The sequence below is a fragment of the Corticium candelabrum genome, chromosome 16 (genome assembly GCF_963422355.1).
Source record: "Corticium candelabrum chromosome 16, ooCorCand1.1, whole genome shotgun sequence".
Lineage (NCBI taxonomy): Eukaryota > Metazoa > Porifera > Homoscleromorpha > Homosclerophorida > Plakinidae > Corticium > Corticium candelabrum.
The window spans coordinates 5371674-5391140 of NC_085100.1; the positions used below are offsets into that span (position 1 = coordinate 5371674).

General features: G+C 40.7%; 1 protein-coding gene across 1 annotated transcript; it reads left to right on the forward strand.

The window, feature by feature from the left end:
* On the forward strand, positions 1 to 11865 carry LOC134191742 (RNA 3'-terminal phosphate cyclase-like). The gene is made up of 10 exons (XM_062660355.1): positions 1 to 77; positions 7001 to 7245; positions 7950 to 8073; positions 8164 to 8222; positions 8295 to 8436; positions 10631 to 10755; positions 10839 to 10897; positions 11220 to 11314; positions 11388 to 11492; positions 11590 to 11865. Exons 1-10 carry the CDS (start codon positions 39 to 41, stop codon positions 11677 to 11679), a joined length of 1083 nt encoding a protein of 360 aa, XP_062516339.1. The 5' UTR covers positions 1 to 38; the 3' UTR covers positions 11680 to 11865.
* Positions 11866 to 19467: the final 7602 nt, after the last annotated feature.

A 19467-nucleotide genomic window follows, 5' to 3' on the forward strand; every position in this document is an offset into this window, starting at 1 on the left:
GCAATGAGCCAGGGGCGTGTTAATTTTGATAGCTAGAGATGCCAGCTGTTGTGATCGACGGTTCACTTTTGGAAGGGGTAAGATTGTGTCTACTTTACAATACGTCGCTACTTTCAGCTTGCTGAACTTCTTGACCATTTGCAACCTTACTATAGACTAGATCTGCTTGCATGTCCGCGTCTGTTGTCTCTTTGTTATCTAATAGAATAGTCTTGTCTAGCTGTCAGGCAGTGGTCATGTATACATAGAAGTAAGAGCGAAATTAAAGTGTAGACTAAAACCAGATTTAATTAAAGCGAGCTGCAAAGGTATAGTCTACTAAAGCCCGACGTTCATTTAGATTATTTGAGTTTTTAATAAATTGGTTGTATGATAATCGCTTGTTTAGATAGTTTGTCTGTCTGCCTGTTTTTGTCTGTCTGTTTGTTTAGCTAACCTTGCATGTGAGAGCCACAAAAAGATACTCGCAAGCGTGGACTTTTTAATTAACTGGAACAGCTAGCAGAAAGTATACAAACCTGCCCTTTTTCTTGTAGGGAACTAATCTTGTTGCATATGTCTGTCTGGGTGTCTGTCTGTCTGTCTACGTGCCTGTCTGTCTGTCTGTCTGTCTGTCTGTTTGTCTGTCAATACATGTATTTTCATACATTAGCACTATTACAGTCTAATTGTCCAAACACCAGTCCAAAAGCCCACAATGGGCCACACAACAAAACCCAACTACTTATAATTAACGTATCAACGCTTAGAGAGTTTTTAAACTGTCTTGCTCTTCCTAATTTCCTCCTAATCACATTAGCATTGCATCTTTGCAATGCTGTAGACAAACAGCGACGCCAGTACGTCTTGAAGTCTCTGCTGTTCTTCCTTCCATCTTCACCTGTTGAGAGAATGGACAGTCGATTAAGGAACTGAAGAGCGTCATGTCCCCATCTTCCAAAATGTTTAAAACTAGGGCAATACAGTTAGAGGATCTGCCCCACATATCCAACTCACCAGCATACTTCTCTGATTTCACAGCTTCTTGTTTGGCTGCAGCTGCGCCATTTTCCAAAGCTGTCTGGGAAATAATATATTTGGCCCATGGTTGAGCCACTGAAATGTCGAGTTGAACGTTACACGCAGATTGTGCATCAAATGCAATGATATTGGGTCTGTCATCAGTATTAATATATCGATTAATTGGTTCTCGCTGATGTGTCATATTTAGTTGCTGTAAACAGTTGCTCCATATGCTCGATAGCGTTTCATGACTCCATATAGGCCCACCTCCAGTTTTGCAAGTCAGAAAATGGTATCCATCCCCATCAACATCTTTCCCACAATTACAAGTGGAAATCACTGATCCAAGGGGTATTTCACAACCCAACCTCAAACGTGTTGCTAGATGAAACTTGACAGGCTTTAATGCAAACTTCGTTGAAAGAGGCATTGAGTCAAGCCATGCACCTGCTCCTACTCCCTGAAGAGACCTGAACCTTGCAGATGAGCGCTGAGACTGTGGGTTTGCAAGAGTTGATGATACAATGTTATTGGTACTTTCCAAAGTCAATCTTTGTGTAATTTTTTTGGTATTGCTTATCAAATCAGCAATGGATTTGTCTGCAGGCAACGCACGATGCAGCTGATCGCTGATAGATCATTCAGAAGAACCTGGCTCCAAATAATTGGGGAAGATGAGTCAACGAATGAGCCCAGCTGGATACAAATGCGATATGACATGTGGACTCTACTGATGACATCCCAAATCTGGCAAATTGCTTGTAGCCATTGGTCATCTTCTTTATTGGGACAATTAATCAATTGCAAGAAGGTTCTCTTGGACAGCTAATCGTGAAATCTGGTTGCAGACTTTAGCTGAGTAGGATACACTGACCGAGCAAGGTGATTTATTTGAGTCACGTGACAAAGCGTAGAAGTAACATTCCAGATTGAGGGTCGTTTAAAGATGAAATCTGGTCACAAAGACTTGACCTGAATTTACGATGTCCAGTCATGCCCAATTGGATCCCCAAGATACAAATTCCAGTAGATGTAACTTGAATGTCCCCATCAATTAAGGTGAGGTGTTGTAATGTCATTACATAACAACTCACATTTTTCATTGGCAATGTTAAGACCAATTTTCTTCAAACTGGATTCCACATCATTCAGGCATGAAAGCTAGCACATCATCCAGGGAAAACATGATCAAAAATTACTGGAAAAAACTGCAATGCACACTAGATAGAATACCTAATACACATAGACTAGACAGAAGGGACCTGTGGTCCCAGTCTCTAAATGTTTATGGCTGTCCACTGAGAGCTGAAGTCTTCCTGAAGCTGTATTCAGGGAGGAAGATGACAATTAACTTCTTCACAAAGGTCTTGCGACATCTCTGAAGTTGCACGGCAAATCTCTTCCTCCAATACAATCCAGGAATTCTGGTGCATTTGGTTTGCCCTCTTCATTGACGCCTGTCTACCTGCCTGTCACTACATATATTTTCCATTTAAATATTATCAAGCGTTGACACTGTGAGCAACAAAAAGAGAAACTACCAAGAAAAAGGCCACACCAACACTAATACAACGAGACCATTACGGTCCCGCATGAATAGCTACCAAGAAAAAAGTTGACAGCAACACTAATATAACAGGACCATTACAGTCCTGAAGCTGTCAAAACTGCACTTAGTACACTACGTTGTAATCTGGCTATGGTAATAACTAAGTTTGTCCAAGATGACTTTCACATTGCATCGTTGAAGTGTCTGAAATGATTGATCGCCAGTTGGTCTTGAACTCAATCTCATTTCGTCTTCCTTCATCTTTCCTTGCACTCTTTGCCAGCTTTTTTAAAACTACTTTACCGCTTGTTCACTCCAATGGCCAAAATGTTCAAAAACAAGAGGAATAGCCAATGGGCAATGAAGACCCTTCTGGCAGCAGCTCAGAGTTATACTTGACCTCCTTCTTCTTATCATGGTTTATTGCTCCTACCTCTTCTTCTCTGCAGAATGCCCTACTGAGTCCAAACACCATGGATGAGCCAACGACACATCTAATTCAATGTCTGCACCTGACTCTGGGTCAAAGACGAGGATGTCCGACCTCCTGTCACTGTTGGCAAACCTGTATTGTGGCTCTAGTTTGTGCGGCAAGTTGAGTTGAGACATGCAGTTAGACCATGCTGACACAATTGAGTTGTGAGTGTGCACTGGACCACCCCAGTCTTACAAGTTATTAGATTGTATCCTTGGATGTCCGGTAATTGTTACAATCACAACATCTGCTCGATGCAGAAATTTCACTTTCCAAACATCATAAGATGTGGCAATGCCAAACAAAAATCGTGTGGTGAAAGTACGACATGTGATGAGGATGGACTTGCTGAAACCCAGGCTCCAGCTCCTCTAGCTGACAGGGAATGCAAACCTCTGTGGCATTCAGGGCAGACAACAGTTTGTAAATCAAAATTGCCAGAGGACACTTGACTAGACTCCAGACAGGCATGGTAATGGTCTTTCCAGGCAGATCTTGATTTATTTGCTAAGTCATACCAACAGCTTTCTGGAATGTCAGATTATTTAGGTCTTTCCTAATTATGTCTTTCCAGCGTTTCTTAGGGCCACCTTGTGGACGTTTTTCTGATAACCACCCAAAGAAGCACATTGTGGGAATTCGATGGTTGGGCATTGGAGCCAAATGCCCTAGCCATTGCATACATCGTCTTATAAGTTTGATGTTTATAGTGTCAGGATCTCCCCATCTTTGTCTTATTGTTGTAATTGAGATATGAAATTCCCACTGTGTTGTGGTAGAGATTTCAAGACATGACCGAAAACATCTATAATAATGAAAAGAGTTCAATTTCTGCTTCAGAGCCATATAACAGTGTAGAGAGCACACAAGCATTATATATTTTGCGTTTTGTTCATGTAGTCAGATTTTTGTCCTTAAACACAGCTTTATATAAAGCTCCAAATGTCTTGGATGCTTTCACAATTCTGCAATTGACATCCAAGTCTAATTTCCCTGAAGCTTCAATTTTGGACCCAAGATATGTGAAATCTCGCACATATTCAATGTCACCATGTTCAGTACGTATAGGACTGCAATCTTTGGAACATGTCTCCCTACCTGCAGCCATGACCTTAGTTTATGGAATACCCAGTGATAAACCAAAATCTTGACTTGTCTTCATATATTCAGTCACCGCTCTTATAGCCCCTGATCTAGTAGTTGGCAGCAGGGCATCATCATCCACATATTGACAGTCAGTTAGCAGCGTTTCAGTAAATTGTGCGTGTATCTCCGAAATAGCTTTTGTCATACTTGTAATTGATCATTACACCTACACTAGGATCCTGTACTCTTGCACTCCAGCATTCCATTACAAAACACGCGTATAGATTAAAAAGCACAGGAGCCATGCAACAGCCTTGCTGTAGTCCGTTATCAACACTGATTGGCTCTAGCAAGGTTCCATTTAGTTTGATTTGAGCTGTCATTCCGTCATGGAATGATCTGATGATGTCAATGGTGTGGTCTGGAACTCCAAGCTTCTTTAACGTTAACCACATGGCTGAGCGTGGAACAGAGTCATACGCCTTTTTAGATCTTTTTTTTAGATCTTTTTAGATCTTTTTAGATCTTTTTTTTAGATCTCTAGGTAGTCAAGCCATGACTTTTCAAGAAGTTGACGTGCTGTGAAAATCATATCTGTGCAGCTCCTTGAGCCTCTGAAACCACACTGTGACTCTGGTAGTACCTCCTCAGCAAGATTTTGTAATCTTGTTTGAATGATGGAGGCTACAACTTTCCAACTATGTCCAGCAGGGCAATGCCTCTCCAATTGTCACAGCTTGTGAGATTGCCTCTCTTTGGCATAGGAACCAACACAGCATTTGACTAATCTTTAGGAACAGATTTTTCTTTCCATACTGAGTAAACTAAATCGAGTAAATGAGTCAAGAAAAAGTCTCAGCACAAGCAACTTTCATCGTTTCTGGCAGAATTCCTAAACTTCCTACCGACTTTCCACTTTTTAGAGTATTCACTGCCGATTTCAGATCTTCACTAGATGGCAGGTCATCAAATTCAGATCGATATGGTCTCTGTTCAATTTTTCCAATTCGGCAACGTCAAAGCTAGTTATGACATTCAGTACTTTGTAAAATGGTGTCTCCACTGCTGCTGCTGTGCACTAGTCGTGACACATAGAACACCATCATCATCTGCAACTATTGCAGTTTTCATTGGAGCAAGGCCACTACGACCATGCTTCGTTTCTCTTATGCATTTCCACATATTTCTACCAAACTTTCGTTTTTTGGGCCTCCTCAGCTCTTGCTACAAACCATTTGTTCTTTGCTGTTTGAACTGCCAACCGTGCCTTTGTATGAGCCTCTGCAAATACGTGATGATCCAAAGCATTGCTTGTACTAAGCCATTCGATGTACATTTTGTTTCTCTTTTGAAGTAAGGGATCAAGGACTTTCATATTGTCTGTAAACCAGTCATGGTGTTTCCTCTGTTCATTACTTAGAACAGACGTGGCTGTCTCAACTAGTGCAGATTTCATTAGTGACCATTTTCCTTCCACAGTCTTAGTGTTTGTCCAGTGTTAGCTGAGTTTAGCACAAACTTGATTTTGGAAATCACCTCTGGCTGAATTTTGATCTTCGTCATCTGTTCGACTTGTACGCAGTCTAGAGACTGCAAACCTGTGCTAGTACCAAAAGGGAATCCTCTTTCATGACTTTGTTGATGTTCTTTGTGCAGGAAATCGACCCCAAGAGACTTGCAAGTTCTCCATGGGTAAACAAGTGAGAGATGGCGCAAGTGACGCCATCCCTACGACGTCCCGGCCTTGCAGCCATGCTTTTCTCACTTGCTAGTCTGACAAGGTACTCAAAGGATGGAAAAAATTATAAGCGATGGAACTAGAGTATTGGAAAATGGTAGACAACCACAGAGCAAGTCAAACTTCGGGTGCCGCCATTTACATCTGTGCATACACGCACACGCACACACACACACACACACACACACACACACACACACACACACACGTGCACACGCACACACACCACGTGCACACGCACACACACACACACACACACACACACACACACACACACACACACACACACACACACACGTACATACGTACACACACACGTACATACGTGCACACACAGCTAGGAAGCTTTTATGTAGAGATACATTAAACTAAGAATGTACATATTACAAGAGAGTTAATAATTCTTACTTTTCAGGAATCAAGATGTGATTAAGTTTAGAGGGGTACTGTACTGTTGAACAAATTTCTTGCGTCAGACTTTCTTGCTGCTATAGACTACATTGTCACTTGGACAGTTAAACATGTTAGGTTATAATTACTCTCTGACAAAGCATTGGTTGTGACTTTATCAGAAGAGTATGGTAAAGAACGTTTAGAATCAATTTGTTGCAAATTTTGAGCTCTGTTTTTTTAACTTGAGTTTAGATTAAAAGCTACACTTATAGTTTCTTCAATTAAGTGCTTAGCTCTAATTGTCAAATAGTTATAGCCACTGTTATAGAATGAAAATATACATTTGTTTGTGGATGCATGTGCTCACCAAACTATAAGCTGCATTGATCGACACACACAGTTATAACTCGTCAATATTAACTTTTAGGACTGGAATTTTAGCAAGCAAATTTTGAAAAATCAATCTTATCTATTGCCATTGGTACACTAGCTGTAATTACGGCTCATGGTGACCTTAGTTACACAAACCAAAGCAAAAGAACTAGAACTTTATAATTCATCTTTAACAACTTGGTAATCTAAAGACGTAAAAACCATAATCTGCTTTGTTGTACATGTGAACAGTCTGAAGTAGAATGATATATACGAGTACATTAAATTGGGTAATTTGAATACAGTAGCTAGCTAAGTGTGCATATGCAATGTTGTCGTTTTGCTGTTGGGAGTATAGTAACTGCAATTTGTATTGTTCTTTTAGGGAGGACAGATATTAAGAAATGCAGTTTCAATGTCTTGCTTGTTGAAGAAACCCATTAATATTATTCAGATACGGGCTGGTCGTAGTAAACCAGGCCTACGTCCTCAACACCTCACTGGAATTCGCTTGTTGAGTGACATTTGTCAAGGCAATCTTGAAGGAGATTCTGTTGGATCCATGTCAGTGAAATTTCAACCAAATTCTATGAAGTTTGGAAGATATGTAGCAGATACTCAAACAGCAGGGTATGCATGTGCTGTCTTGCTACTATAATTAGTTTACTATGCAGTCATTAATTCTCACTAAGAATATATTGTAGGTAATGTAGGTAAAGTGCACACTCAAGATATAACATTATGCATGTTTGAGTGAAGACTGCCTATGCATGTGTTTGCAGATTGGTGCGTCCTTTCTTAAAGGCTATATAGCAAGGCTAGAGGATCGCAATGGCGTTTGATTTTCGTGTAATCTATATAGTGTTAGTAAGTAGCATACTAAATGGTATTGATGGTTGATTGTGCATGTGTGCTACAAGAACATTGCTAGTCCTAAACAGCAATTTAATTAACAATCATCACCAAGGTAATGACCTTCCAATGATTTTCACACCAGACCATAGAAACTTGTGAAATTGTCTACTCGTAATACAAAGTTAACAGTATCAGAGGAACAGTGAGAACAAACAACAGCCTTGCTTTATTATTGCTGTTGCAACTTGAAATTGAAGGCATGGAATTATGTTTTGGAACTATACATCTCACTTTGAATGCAACAAGTACAAAATCAATACAGAAAATGTCCTGAACTGGTGACATTACCTCTTAAATGACTTTTGAATACTGAAATATATATTTATGTGCAGAATGTATAGAGATGACGGAGATAAGTATGTAAATACATAAGGGTGAATTTCCATAAGCAATTATTTATTGCATGGTTCTGTATACAGGAGTACTGTACTACTTATTCAGTCGTCTTTGCCATGTCTTTTGTTCTCACCTGGACCGTGTGAAGTTATTCTCAGGGGAGGAACGAATGCTGATATGGCCCCTCAAATAGACTACACTCTAATGGTATGCAGCAGTACTATAACATTGACATAGCATTATATGAAGATTATATGCTTTATGATTAAAATGTATTTCACTTATTCCGAATCTCAGGTGTTTAAAGTCATAGCAGAAAGATTTGGTGTTCAGTTTGAATGCAGGGTTTGTAGAAGGTAAATTGCAGTATGGTAAATTAAAGTAGTTGTGGTTGCATGAACCAATCTTTGTCGTATGCTATTGCGTAGAGGTTACTATCCTAAAGGAGGAGGAGAGCTTCAATTGTCAACAAAACCTGTTCCCTTTATTAAAGCAGTGCAAATTACGGACCGAGGTGAAGTGACAGAAGTTAGAGGACGAGCATTTGTTGCTGGTGTATTACCAGTGAAGGTAATAATACCTGCTTCATATATTTGGACTGTTGTTGGTTTTAACACCTTAGATGAATTACGTGTTGCTAGTACTACATCAAGCTAACTTTTGAATATTTTTGCAGCTGGGTGATTTTCTTTTTCTGTGCAATCACTTTAGATGTTCTAATTGTGTGTCTGATTGTGTAGATTTTAGTAAATACAGTATTTTGGGATCTTGGAAATCACATCTTTGAGGATTTAGCTGACCTGATAAATTGATCTAAAGTTTACTTGCCTATTAATGACATTGGGAATTACCAAGAGGGTGTAATAGGAATTGCTGGTTGATTGCATTATAATGTTCTGGTTCCACACTCTACCATAGTATATGGACTGCTAATAATTAGTATGACAAAGAGCAACCATCAATGAATGTATGCCTCTGGTTGAAAGTCATTCTAGAGCAATATCATATTTACTGCCCGAGCACCATTTATTGCACAAGCTGTATCATAGGCGAGTGATAAAACGGCGAGAGGGCAAGAAATATGATATTGCTCTGGAAGAAGGGTGGTAACCGGCACATGGCCCCTACCCAACATTCCAGTGGACTCCCATGTAGTCAGCTTTCTTGGTTTAGTGATGGTTTAACTATTTGGTCGGAGATAGCTTACTTTTGCAAGCTGCACTTGACTGACTGGGACTTGTTAGCTTGTTTGTGGTTTACATAATAAAATGCATGGTGTGCAAGATGGCCTACATAGTTTGCATAGAGGTGTTGAATATCAGGTCCTGAACTGTGAGCGTTGTGAGAGCTGGCAGTAACTGTGGAATGTGCAATAACTGTAGAAAGTGTGCAATAACTGTGGAAAGTGTGCAATAAATATACGTATATACAGTCATGAGGTTTTCATCAAATGATACGATGTGTAGAAGTTTTCTTTTGAAGGCTCCTACATGTTGCATTAGTACGAGAATTTATGTCAATGCGGCTGTGCTACCTGAAAGCAGGTACATTAGCTAATAGTGCAATGTGAGCTAAGGATGTTTGGAATGGCAGCTAAACAACTGGGAGCACTAGGCATGTGAAAACGTCCAAAATGCTTTTGTGTGTATATACAGTTCTTTCTATACTGTTATAAGTATACAGGATAGAGGTTATTACTAGCAGATACATGGCTTAGTTTATGGAAGGTAAAGCTTAATTGTTCTACTAGATGCATATTTGTTCCCATAAATTGTACCCACATTATAATAATGGCTGTACGCTTGAGTAAGCATGTTGTATCAGGATTGAGTAAATGGCAGACTGAATTGCCACTAGACGACTAAATCATACCAATACCATGATTCTAGATAAAGTAGAATGCAAACTGTCAATGTTGCTCTGCCTATCAGACCATGCTTTCCAAAAATTCCTATATAGTCACACTTTATACACTAATTTTCAAGAGCTTTCCTAAACCTCATTTTGACAGTAAAGGTGGCCCGTGCTGAAACACTTGCATTAAAACTACTCAGGCATCAATAACTATGTGCTAAGTTTTTGTTAGTTTTGTTACTGTGAACTCGTGAAAGTCTTAAATACAGATGCGCATGTATGTGGAGTTGAAAGTGTGAGTGTATCAGTGATGTTACAGAGATAAATGCATGCAACCACTGTGACTGAATCCCATAACAAGTTTGCTGGCCATCACAAAGTAAGCACACCTTGAAATTGCACTCTCTGTTTGCAGAGGCACACTGTAATGGTGCTCTATGTGCTATCCTGTCTACACTGCTGCCTCCATTATGGACCCCGTCAAATGTTGTCTAAGATTTAGAGATGGTTTGCTCTATCAATAATTTGTTAGGGAATTGGTCAATTTATCTAATTGAATTATAATTAATATCAACTAACTAGAAATTACTGGCCCACCAACAAAGGCAATGACAAACAGTGTATGACTCTATTCTTGTAATAATAGTAATAATATAGTTTCTTTCACATTCCAAATAAGGTGCAGTTCCCACTTAGGGGCAGACATAGACTACTTACAGACAAACTACATATACACCACTATCACTACAATACATACAAAGAAAAAAGAGACAACTATATATGACAACTAAGTACTATACCCATCCCTATGTATTATAGTATTTCTTTAATGAAACTGTATACGTTGAGTACAACAGCATCACAAAGTCAACTTCTTCTTCCACCCTGACAGACTTCTTTCATGTTGCAGGTAGCAGCAAGGATGGCTCATTCTGCTACCAGAATGCTACAGCAGCAGCTCCCTAGTGTTTGTGTTCATATTGAAGTTGTGCAAGAGTCACGGGAAGCAGCTGTTGGTACAGGAACCGGTTTGATGTATGCCTTATACTTATGACTGCTTGATACAATTTTAACTAAGGCGCCTTCTTACATTAAGTTCAACCATTCTTCGTTTACAGAGTTGTGGCAGAGACTTCAACTGGCTGTCTCTTAGCAGGATCTGCTTTAGGCAAAAAAGGTACAGCAACTACAATTGTAGATACACTTGCAAATGCTCAAAGTATGAAATAGCAGTATCATAAATTGAATTACTTGTTAATTAATTATGTTATTAGTTGTATGTTATTGCGCAAATAATTTTATCTGGTAAATGTGCAGCAGTGGATCGTCCTGGTTTAGTGCTAACTGATTTTACAAAGCTTGCTTAGGCATGTGGGGTTTTGCAGCAGAGGCAATTCCTACTGTTGAAGTTTTGACGGGCACACACGTGTGCACGCATGCATGTGTGATGGAAATGACTTTAGCTGCCCGTATCCATTTGATATTGGTGTTTTTCAAAGGTCAACCAGCAGAAGATGTTGGAGAGACTGCTGCAAGGATGCTCATTGCCAATTTAGAAAGTGGTGGGTGTGTAGATGAATATTTACAGGATCAAGTAAGGAATCATATCAATCGGATCTGGTTATTAAAGTTTGTCACATTTTGTATGTTCTGGCTGAAATTTGCAGTTAATTATATTTATGGCGCTTGCCAAAGGAAAGTCACGAATTCGCTGTGGTGCCATTACTCTTCACACTGAAACTGCAATTGAGATAGCTCAACAGCTAACAGAGGTATGAGAATGCTTGCGCGTTTAGGAGCTTGTACACACACATTCAGAGTGCTTTATCCCCATTCTATTGAACTGATTATCTCATTGCCATATTCCAGGCTAAGTTTATGATTGAGAAGGTGGCAACAGGCAGGCGGGAAGTATTTGACATTTGCTGTGAAGGAATAGGACTCACAATCAGTCAATAAATTGGACTACTTGCTAACATCTGTCGTCTGGTGCTCTTGTAATGCAGCAGCCCCAGAGCTGCAAACCAATGGGCTGCTAGTATTAACATCTCGTAATAGGATAACTTTCTGAAATTGTATGCTCATCAAACGAATGAGCCCTTGTTAAAAAATATCAGTACATAAATGTAGTTCAGTTGTGCATGCGTTATTGTGTGTGTGTGTGTGTGTGTGTGTGTGTGTGTGTGTGTGTGTGTGTGTGTGTGTGTGTGTGTGTGTGTGTGTGTGCACGCACGCGCACTCTTGTGTACTGCATATTGTCTACTGTCTGTGCCTCAACCATCTACAGTGGAACCTGTCCTTGCAAACCACCTGACAAAGGCGGGCATCTAAGAAATGTGGATAGTTGTTGACAGTCCCTTGAAACTCAATAAATTTGCATACATTAGGAGCCCAGAAAAAGTGAGCATGTGTAAATTACAAATAGCAGACATAATTCTACAGTCATAGGGTATGTTTGACCTTTGAATGCAGACATTGCAGAGACTGATAGTGCTGACAATGATAGCGATAAAGAACCAGATCAAGCTGAGGAGACTGAAGATCAGCTGACCTCAAACACTCCATTGTGCCCAACAGCTTAATTAAGCTTCATTCACTCAAAGCAGACATGGGTGACTTGCATTCTCACATGTCATCATCTTGCATTGTGATCAAGAAGGCCATTGTCAGGAATCAGAGCACACTGAAGCAGTTTACCATTGATGGCTATTTTGTGTGATTGTCACATTCATCCTGACATCTACTGTATGTACTGCTTCATTATTTCTGGTGTACGGATAGTGGTTGCTTTCATGTGTTTGGCTACATGTACATATGTTGATCTGATTTAATACAATACATACAGTGTATTTGGATTGTCACTACGTTGCATACAAGAACATGGTGTACATGAATTGCTTTACAAGTACGAATGCCAGTCTGACAATTAGGACCACCTGAGAATTAAAAGCAGTTGAGGACAGTCAGTCCCTTGGGTAGTCGCATAATTCACAGGTTCCACTGTATTTGTCATTTGGTCTACCTGCCTGCCTTCTACATGTAATTCTGCATTAGATAAGAACAAAAAACATTGACATTATCATTTATCAGTAACACCTTTATGGCCAGTGGAATGCACTGAGGCATAGTAACAATAACAAACTCATCTCTTAGTATTTCAGAGTCGGATCTTGAAAATTAGATTCCTGTCTGCTAATGATCGATTTGCAAGCAGTTTTAAATCAGTCATAGGACAGAAAGACAAGATCAAGGTAAGCTTGTTGGTATAAAGTCTCCAAGAATCCTAACATGAAGATATAACATAAATGCTCGAATGTATTGAACAAGTATTTAAAACTGATCATGTCTGTTATAATCAAAAAACTACACAAATTCCTCAGGCAAGTTATAGTGTGCAGCAGTTGACATGGCACTCCATAACTATAAACAAGCTCAGAAACAACAAATCAATGCTACCAGTTCTTTCAACCAAATTTCTAAGCTTTGCTTTGTGTCTGCAATTGTTACATTTATTGCTGTCTTGCTTTTTTTAGAACATCCCTTTCGAACCTAAAATCGTACTAAAGACAAAAAGGGACATGCCAAATATACAGGAACTAAACACTTGTCTACAATATATTCCAAAGCTATATGTTAAAGGAACACAGTCACGATTGCCCTTGGACTCCAGTGTGGACACGCTCATCTCATGCTGAATTCAAGTTTCTCCCAAATACATAAAGCTTCAATCAAAGGTGATTTCAGAATAGGTAATCAGATTTATAGACACTTCCACATCCTATCAGTGAGCATTTCTGGATCTTTTTTGGCACATTTTTTATTAGAACACGTGACAGGACGTCTACCATGCATGCTCCTTTCCTTGAAGCATGATTCCTCATTTAATTAAAAGACATGGTAATGCATGGAAAGGGCTGGACGACCTTGTAAAGAACTAACACTCCTTTGGATTTTTGCAGTTCCTGCCCATTCCAGAGCTACAAGCTAAAACACAGCCTCACTTACACAAATTAGAGTGTATTTTCTCTAAAGAATGCTCAAGAGCCGACTGACTGCCAAGACAGAGACTTGCAAAACCAATCATCCTGTATATAGTATATAGCAAACAAAATCCTGTTCATAGCAATCCACTGCAACTTGGCTCAGCTAGATTTTTTAGCTTCTCCATAATCGGATTCACCTGACAGCATCGTTTCATCTCTCGAAACGCCATATATCCTCTGATCTAATCTAAGTTTGAACAGAATCTAGACTTAAAAGTGAGGCTAAAGCAACCTGCGCTCGCACGCAGTGTCTACGAGCATATGCATAATTGTGACCGTGTTCCTTTAAGTTACTCATGATCAGCATCAACTCACTCCAGAGAATCGATTTCACTCAATAATGACACATCCTCATTCATATGATCTCTAATAAACACTCTTATTGTATACACTTACATGATAAGCACCAGCTGCAGGTGGCAAAGCCAGATCTCTAGGCATGTCAATCTACAAAACAGATGCCTAAATACTATAGCCTCATCCTAATCACTACAGTGCTTCATGTCCAAAGCAAGTTTTCATCTTGATTTGGAAATATCACCAGAGCATTGACAGTATGAGTTAATTATACATACATTCCTTACAACTGTTGCTAGTGTGTAGCATAAGGATAGGTTATTGTATCATTAGGGTGCTATATGGCTTTTAGAAGCTTAAAGGGGAACTCCAACGAAAATACAACCTGATCTCAAAATGTAGGCTTTATCCTGAAACTTTGTGCTGTGCTACTTTCAGGCAAACAGTCGCTTTGGTAGCAGAGAAAATGCGGGTTATGTACGGAGCATGCGCCAGGCTCTGTCAGGAACCATCCACTGTCCACTGTCAGAAATGGGCAGTTTAAATTTGGTGGAGCTGATCTGATGGGCCGTTCCAGAGAAATTCTCACGTGAGTGCAGGCAGGTTCGATCGGCTTAGACGTTGACGCACTTTTGCTCTAGACGCCGAAAGAAACTTGCCCGTGCATGGTTCTACGTGAGTCTCTTATGACGTAGGACAACAAAGGTCAAAACGTAATTGCATGTATGCGGGACCTACATGAACAAAGGCCTAGTTTGAGGTCGTGTCATCACTTCGAAGACGTTGGTGCCGTTGTGTTGCCGGGAACAGGTGTATCTAACGTGACAGGAATTCAAAAATTTGCCTAAACGGCCAAACAAAGGGTAGGCGTTTTTCTCGAGACCCGGATATGTGCAAAAATATCTTGCCTCTATGAACGTCACCCACAATAATCAAAACGCTCCGCGTGTACCGTCCAACGTCGGGAACGGGCAGTTTAAATTCGGTGGAGATCCAATACACCGTTACAGAGATATTCACGCGCAAGTGGAGGCGGGTTCCATTGGGAGGAAATCGCGTTGTCGCAGAAGAAGTCCGGAAGACAATGACAGCTTCACTTTTGACCTCCATTGTTTCAGCGTGCACAAGCAAAATTTGGTAGTGCTGCGACTCACCATTAGGGAGATCCGCGAGTACACACACACACACACACACACACACACACACACACACACACACACGCATGCACACACGCAAACACACACGCATGCACACACACACACGCATGCACACACACACACACACACACACACACACACACACACACACACACACACACACACACACACACACACACACATGCACACACACACACACACAAATAGCTCTCTTATATAGTTAAAGATTCAGGGTTATACGAATTCAAGGTAATGCCATTCGGGTTGAGTAACGCGCCCGCAACATACCAAATGATGATGCAAGCACTACTACGAGGACTGGAGGAGTTTGCTGTGTTCTATTTAGATGATGTCCTAGTATTCCCGAAAAATCTCAAAGAGCACCTTCGCTTCGCCCTTGGTGTTGGTCTTTGAGCAGTTCAGGGAAGTGAATCTAGAATTGAAGCCGAACAAGTGTCACATAGCAAGATTGGAGACACTGTACCTGGGTCATATCATCTTGAAATACGGCGTCAGTCTGGAACCAGGAAAAACGGATGCCGTGTGTCAATTTGCCGAACTAAAGAATGTCAAGGAACTACAGGCGTTTCACGGGTTGGCGTCAAACAGACGGAATGGTAGAGCGGATGAATCGAACCCTAGTAGGAATGCTGGTGAAACACACAGAATTTTATGGTGAAGAGTGGGATAGATATCAGCCTTGTCTGCTATTTGCGTACATGATGAAAGTGCACTGTTCTACGTGCAAGTCACCGTTATTTCTATTGTATGGCCGGGATGCCCGGATACCGACGGAAAGTCATTGGAAGACCCAAAATCAGCCGTGCAGCTTGACGTAGATGATTATAAAGTGGATGTTCTTTGGGATTTTCTTCTGCGTGAGAAATGGCTCGGAACAATATATATTTTGAAGCTCAGGAATGCTACAAGGGTCAGTATGACAAAAAGGCTACTCCAGTCAAGGTGAATATTGGTGATCGGGTTTTGGTGAAAAAGAAGATTCGTAGGAAAGGAAGTTTTAAGTTGTTTATTCGAGAGTCCTTATCGTGTCATGGGATCAGGGAGTAACACGTCCAAGTTCGTCCGATCACAAAACCGACAGCAGCTTTAGAGACATTCAGTTTGGAGAAAGTTCGTCTCTGCCCTTCAGAAGTGCCAGATCTGGATGCTGTAACTCGGGGACACGGTCATCAAGTTGCTCGAGGACGAGCAAGCAAGTTGGGAGGGGGAAATGTAATACCGTCTTAGATTTTAGAACACTGTTGATAGTTGTTGATGTCACGTAGTAGTACATAGAGAAGTTGATCACGTGTTCGGAGAGCACGGTTCTGTCTTAGATGTCGTAGAGTGTGTGCTTTAGTTGTTTGTTGAGAATGAAGAGTGACTGCTACAGTGACATGAGCACCTGGGCGTTACATAAGACAGTATTACTCATGCACATCCTTTGAAATCTGGTCGAGTGGTAGTCTTGCTAGTCGAGCGGTTAGACTAGCTAGCGTTCTGCCAAAGAATCAAAGAGTCGTCGTTTCATGCCGTCCACCAAAATATCGCCACACACGGCAGACGTCTCTTCTTCATTCATGAGATCTCATGGCATTTACAAATGATTTGTTTGTGTAATGCAAAAGCACAGTATCTTTCCATCTGATTATTGAACTAGGTAAAACGACCATAGGCTGTTAGACTACCATTTAGCATCACTTTTTGATAAGTACTTCCAAAATCAGTTTAGTATAGTTTTGGTCCAGACTAGAGTTCTCGCGCTCTCTGGTCTGGAAGTTTGAGGCTATCATATTTCTTGCCCTCTCGCCTATGGCTCGTGCGATAACTGAACGGTGATCGGGCAATAAATATGACATTGCTCTGGTACAAGAGTGATAACCGACTTAGTTACCGGCACGTGGGCCCCTACCCAATGAGCATTCGAGTAAACTGCCATGTAGTCAGCTTTCTTGGTTTAGCAATGGTTTCAACTATTTTGTCAGAGATAGTTTACTTTTGTAAGCTGCACTTGACTGACTGGGACTTGTTAGCTTGTTTGTGAAGTTTGTGGTTTGCATAAAATGGCATGCAAGGTGGTCTGCATGTTTGCATAGAGGTGTTGCATATCAGGTCATGCACTGTGAGGGTATAATAATGCGTGCAATAATTGTGGGAGCTGGCAATAACTAAACTATGAGGGCACTTGGCTGAATACAGGTATTATTGCACCATTTACAAGAACGCTCATTAGGTAGGGGAGATGTGCTGGTAACTAAGTGAGAGTGAGATAATAACCCGAAGTAACTTATTGCACACTAACTGTGCAATACCTCATATACACCATCTCAATACACCACCTCAATATGCCATTGTGACTGGTCGCACGTCACGTGAAGACATATTTATACTGAATAAAAGGGCCCAGCACACCCACAAAGATTTCATTGATACTGAGTATATTATATTGGTGGAAATGACATAGAGCCACTAGCAACAAATGTTTCTGGTTTCCTGTTTGAGCATGCCATTCTCCATACGCTGGTTCAATAAAAATGAATACTTCACGTGCTACTGTTCCCGGATAAGACAGAATAACAATCCGGCCGGTTTCACTAGCTCGTTACATATGCAACATACTGTAAGTCAACTAATTTTTGCAGTCACTTTAATTTTGCAAATTTTGCAAAGAGCAGCCAGGTTGCCAAATTTGATCGTTTCCCAAACTTGGTTGTCATCAAGTTACGAGCATTCAACAGCAAATACAGTAAAATCAGTCGGCGTTCCCAATGGCGACTGTAAACCAGACTCCAAGAAATTGCCTTAAGTTAACTGCTCCAATTTTATAATCACACTTAGGCACAAGCACTGCAATCAAGCCACCACAGCAACCATGGTTTAAAACAAAATGTAGATGACTGTCAAAAACGTAGACAGCACTTTACATTGTCTAAAGCAACACACAGAAAATGGTGTCTTTGTCAATACACCAACAGCAAAAAAGTGTTTGGCTAGGTTCTTGACCTTTTGACCAAAGCTGTTGTTTGACATAAAGAACTCTTAGTTAATTCACTTGCAAAAACTGACAAAGTAATGATGGACCTTCCGGGGTGAAAATTGGACTCTAACCAGATCCTGGAGCTGTGCAACAGACCGCGCCCTATAAGATCCACCAAGATTACTCAGTGTACAAGGTTTTCTAATGTGCACTACTGGCTTTGTCAGCCATCGTAACACGGAAGGTATGCAATCCCAGCACACTAGCTGTTTCAAACAATTTCATATTGCTCAGACATTAATTAAGCATTATGAATGCGTTTAAACTTTATATTCAGTTTGTAAAGTTACTGTACAGCTGCTGTTATGTAGCTAGGGTAGACACCTGTGTGTATCCTGTCTACCGGCAGCATTACCAAGCCATGCCCTCAATACTGAAAAGTCAAGCAGGAGTTGTTAATTAATGAATTAATTGGCTGGCGTGCATGTACACTAATTGAGTAACAAACACAATTTGATGGATTAATGCAGCCTCTGCGTGTAGACTAAATCACTTGTGAAGAGTCTTTCTCAAAGGTGCCCGCTCACGATTCAACACGCACGCACAAGCACACCCACGCAAACTTGAAAGCGTGCCACGATTTCAAGTTGTGTCATAACGAAGCAGAACTAGGGAATATCTTAGGGTGCACCACGTTCTATGACATACAGTCTTTATTCCTAGTATAAAGAGAAAGGCGAATCGCGTTCTTGTCCGCCACAGCAGTTTCCCTCCTCATACTTGACATTTCAGGAAAGCTAACGACAAGTGTGTTAGGTTCTTTATCCACACATTTACCATTTACCATCTTGAGATAGCTTGCTGTTGAACGACAAAGTGCTTTGTCGATCGTTTCCTAGTTGCAAATGACCCGGAAACGGGTGGAGCACAGAGCATCACTTAATGGCATCTGAAACTCAGAGCGTTAAATAAGCCATGGAGAGGTGCCGGCAATGCAGATCGTGCATCTATCTTTACATGGTAGCTACAAGAGCTGAGGAATGCCCTATACTCGTAGCGACAGACGATGCACAGGTAGTGGTGTTTCTTCTAAGGAAATTCAACAACTGCAAGTCAGATGTATGCGTTGGTACACTGCTAAGCTAGTCTACAACTTCACACATGGTAGATATCTGTCCGGATGCCATCGTGCTAGTGCACACTCTGTGCTCCACCCATTTTTTGGTCATGTGCAACAAGGAAAAGATCAAGAAATTGCTTTTTTGTTCAACAG

Bases quoted from the DNA above. Each gene is read 5' to 3' on its own strand.
- LOC134191742 (XM_062660355.1), top strand. From the start codon at position 39: ATGCCAGCTGTTGTGATCGACGGTTCACTTTTGGAAGGG. The intron at 8,074-8,163 runs GTATGCAGCAGT...TCCGAATCTCAG, and splicing joins AAATAGACTACACTCTAATG to GTGTTTAAAGTCATAGCAGA. The intron at 10,898-11,219 runs GTACAGCAACTA...TGTTTTTCAAAG, and splicing joins ATCTGCTTTAGGCAAAAAAG to GTCAACCAGCAGAAGATGTT.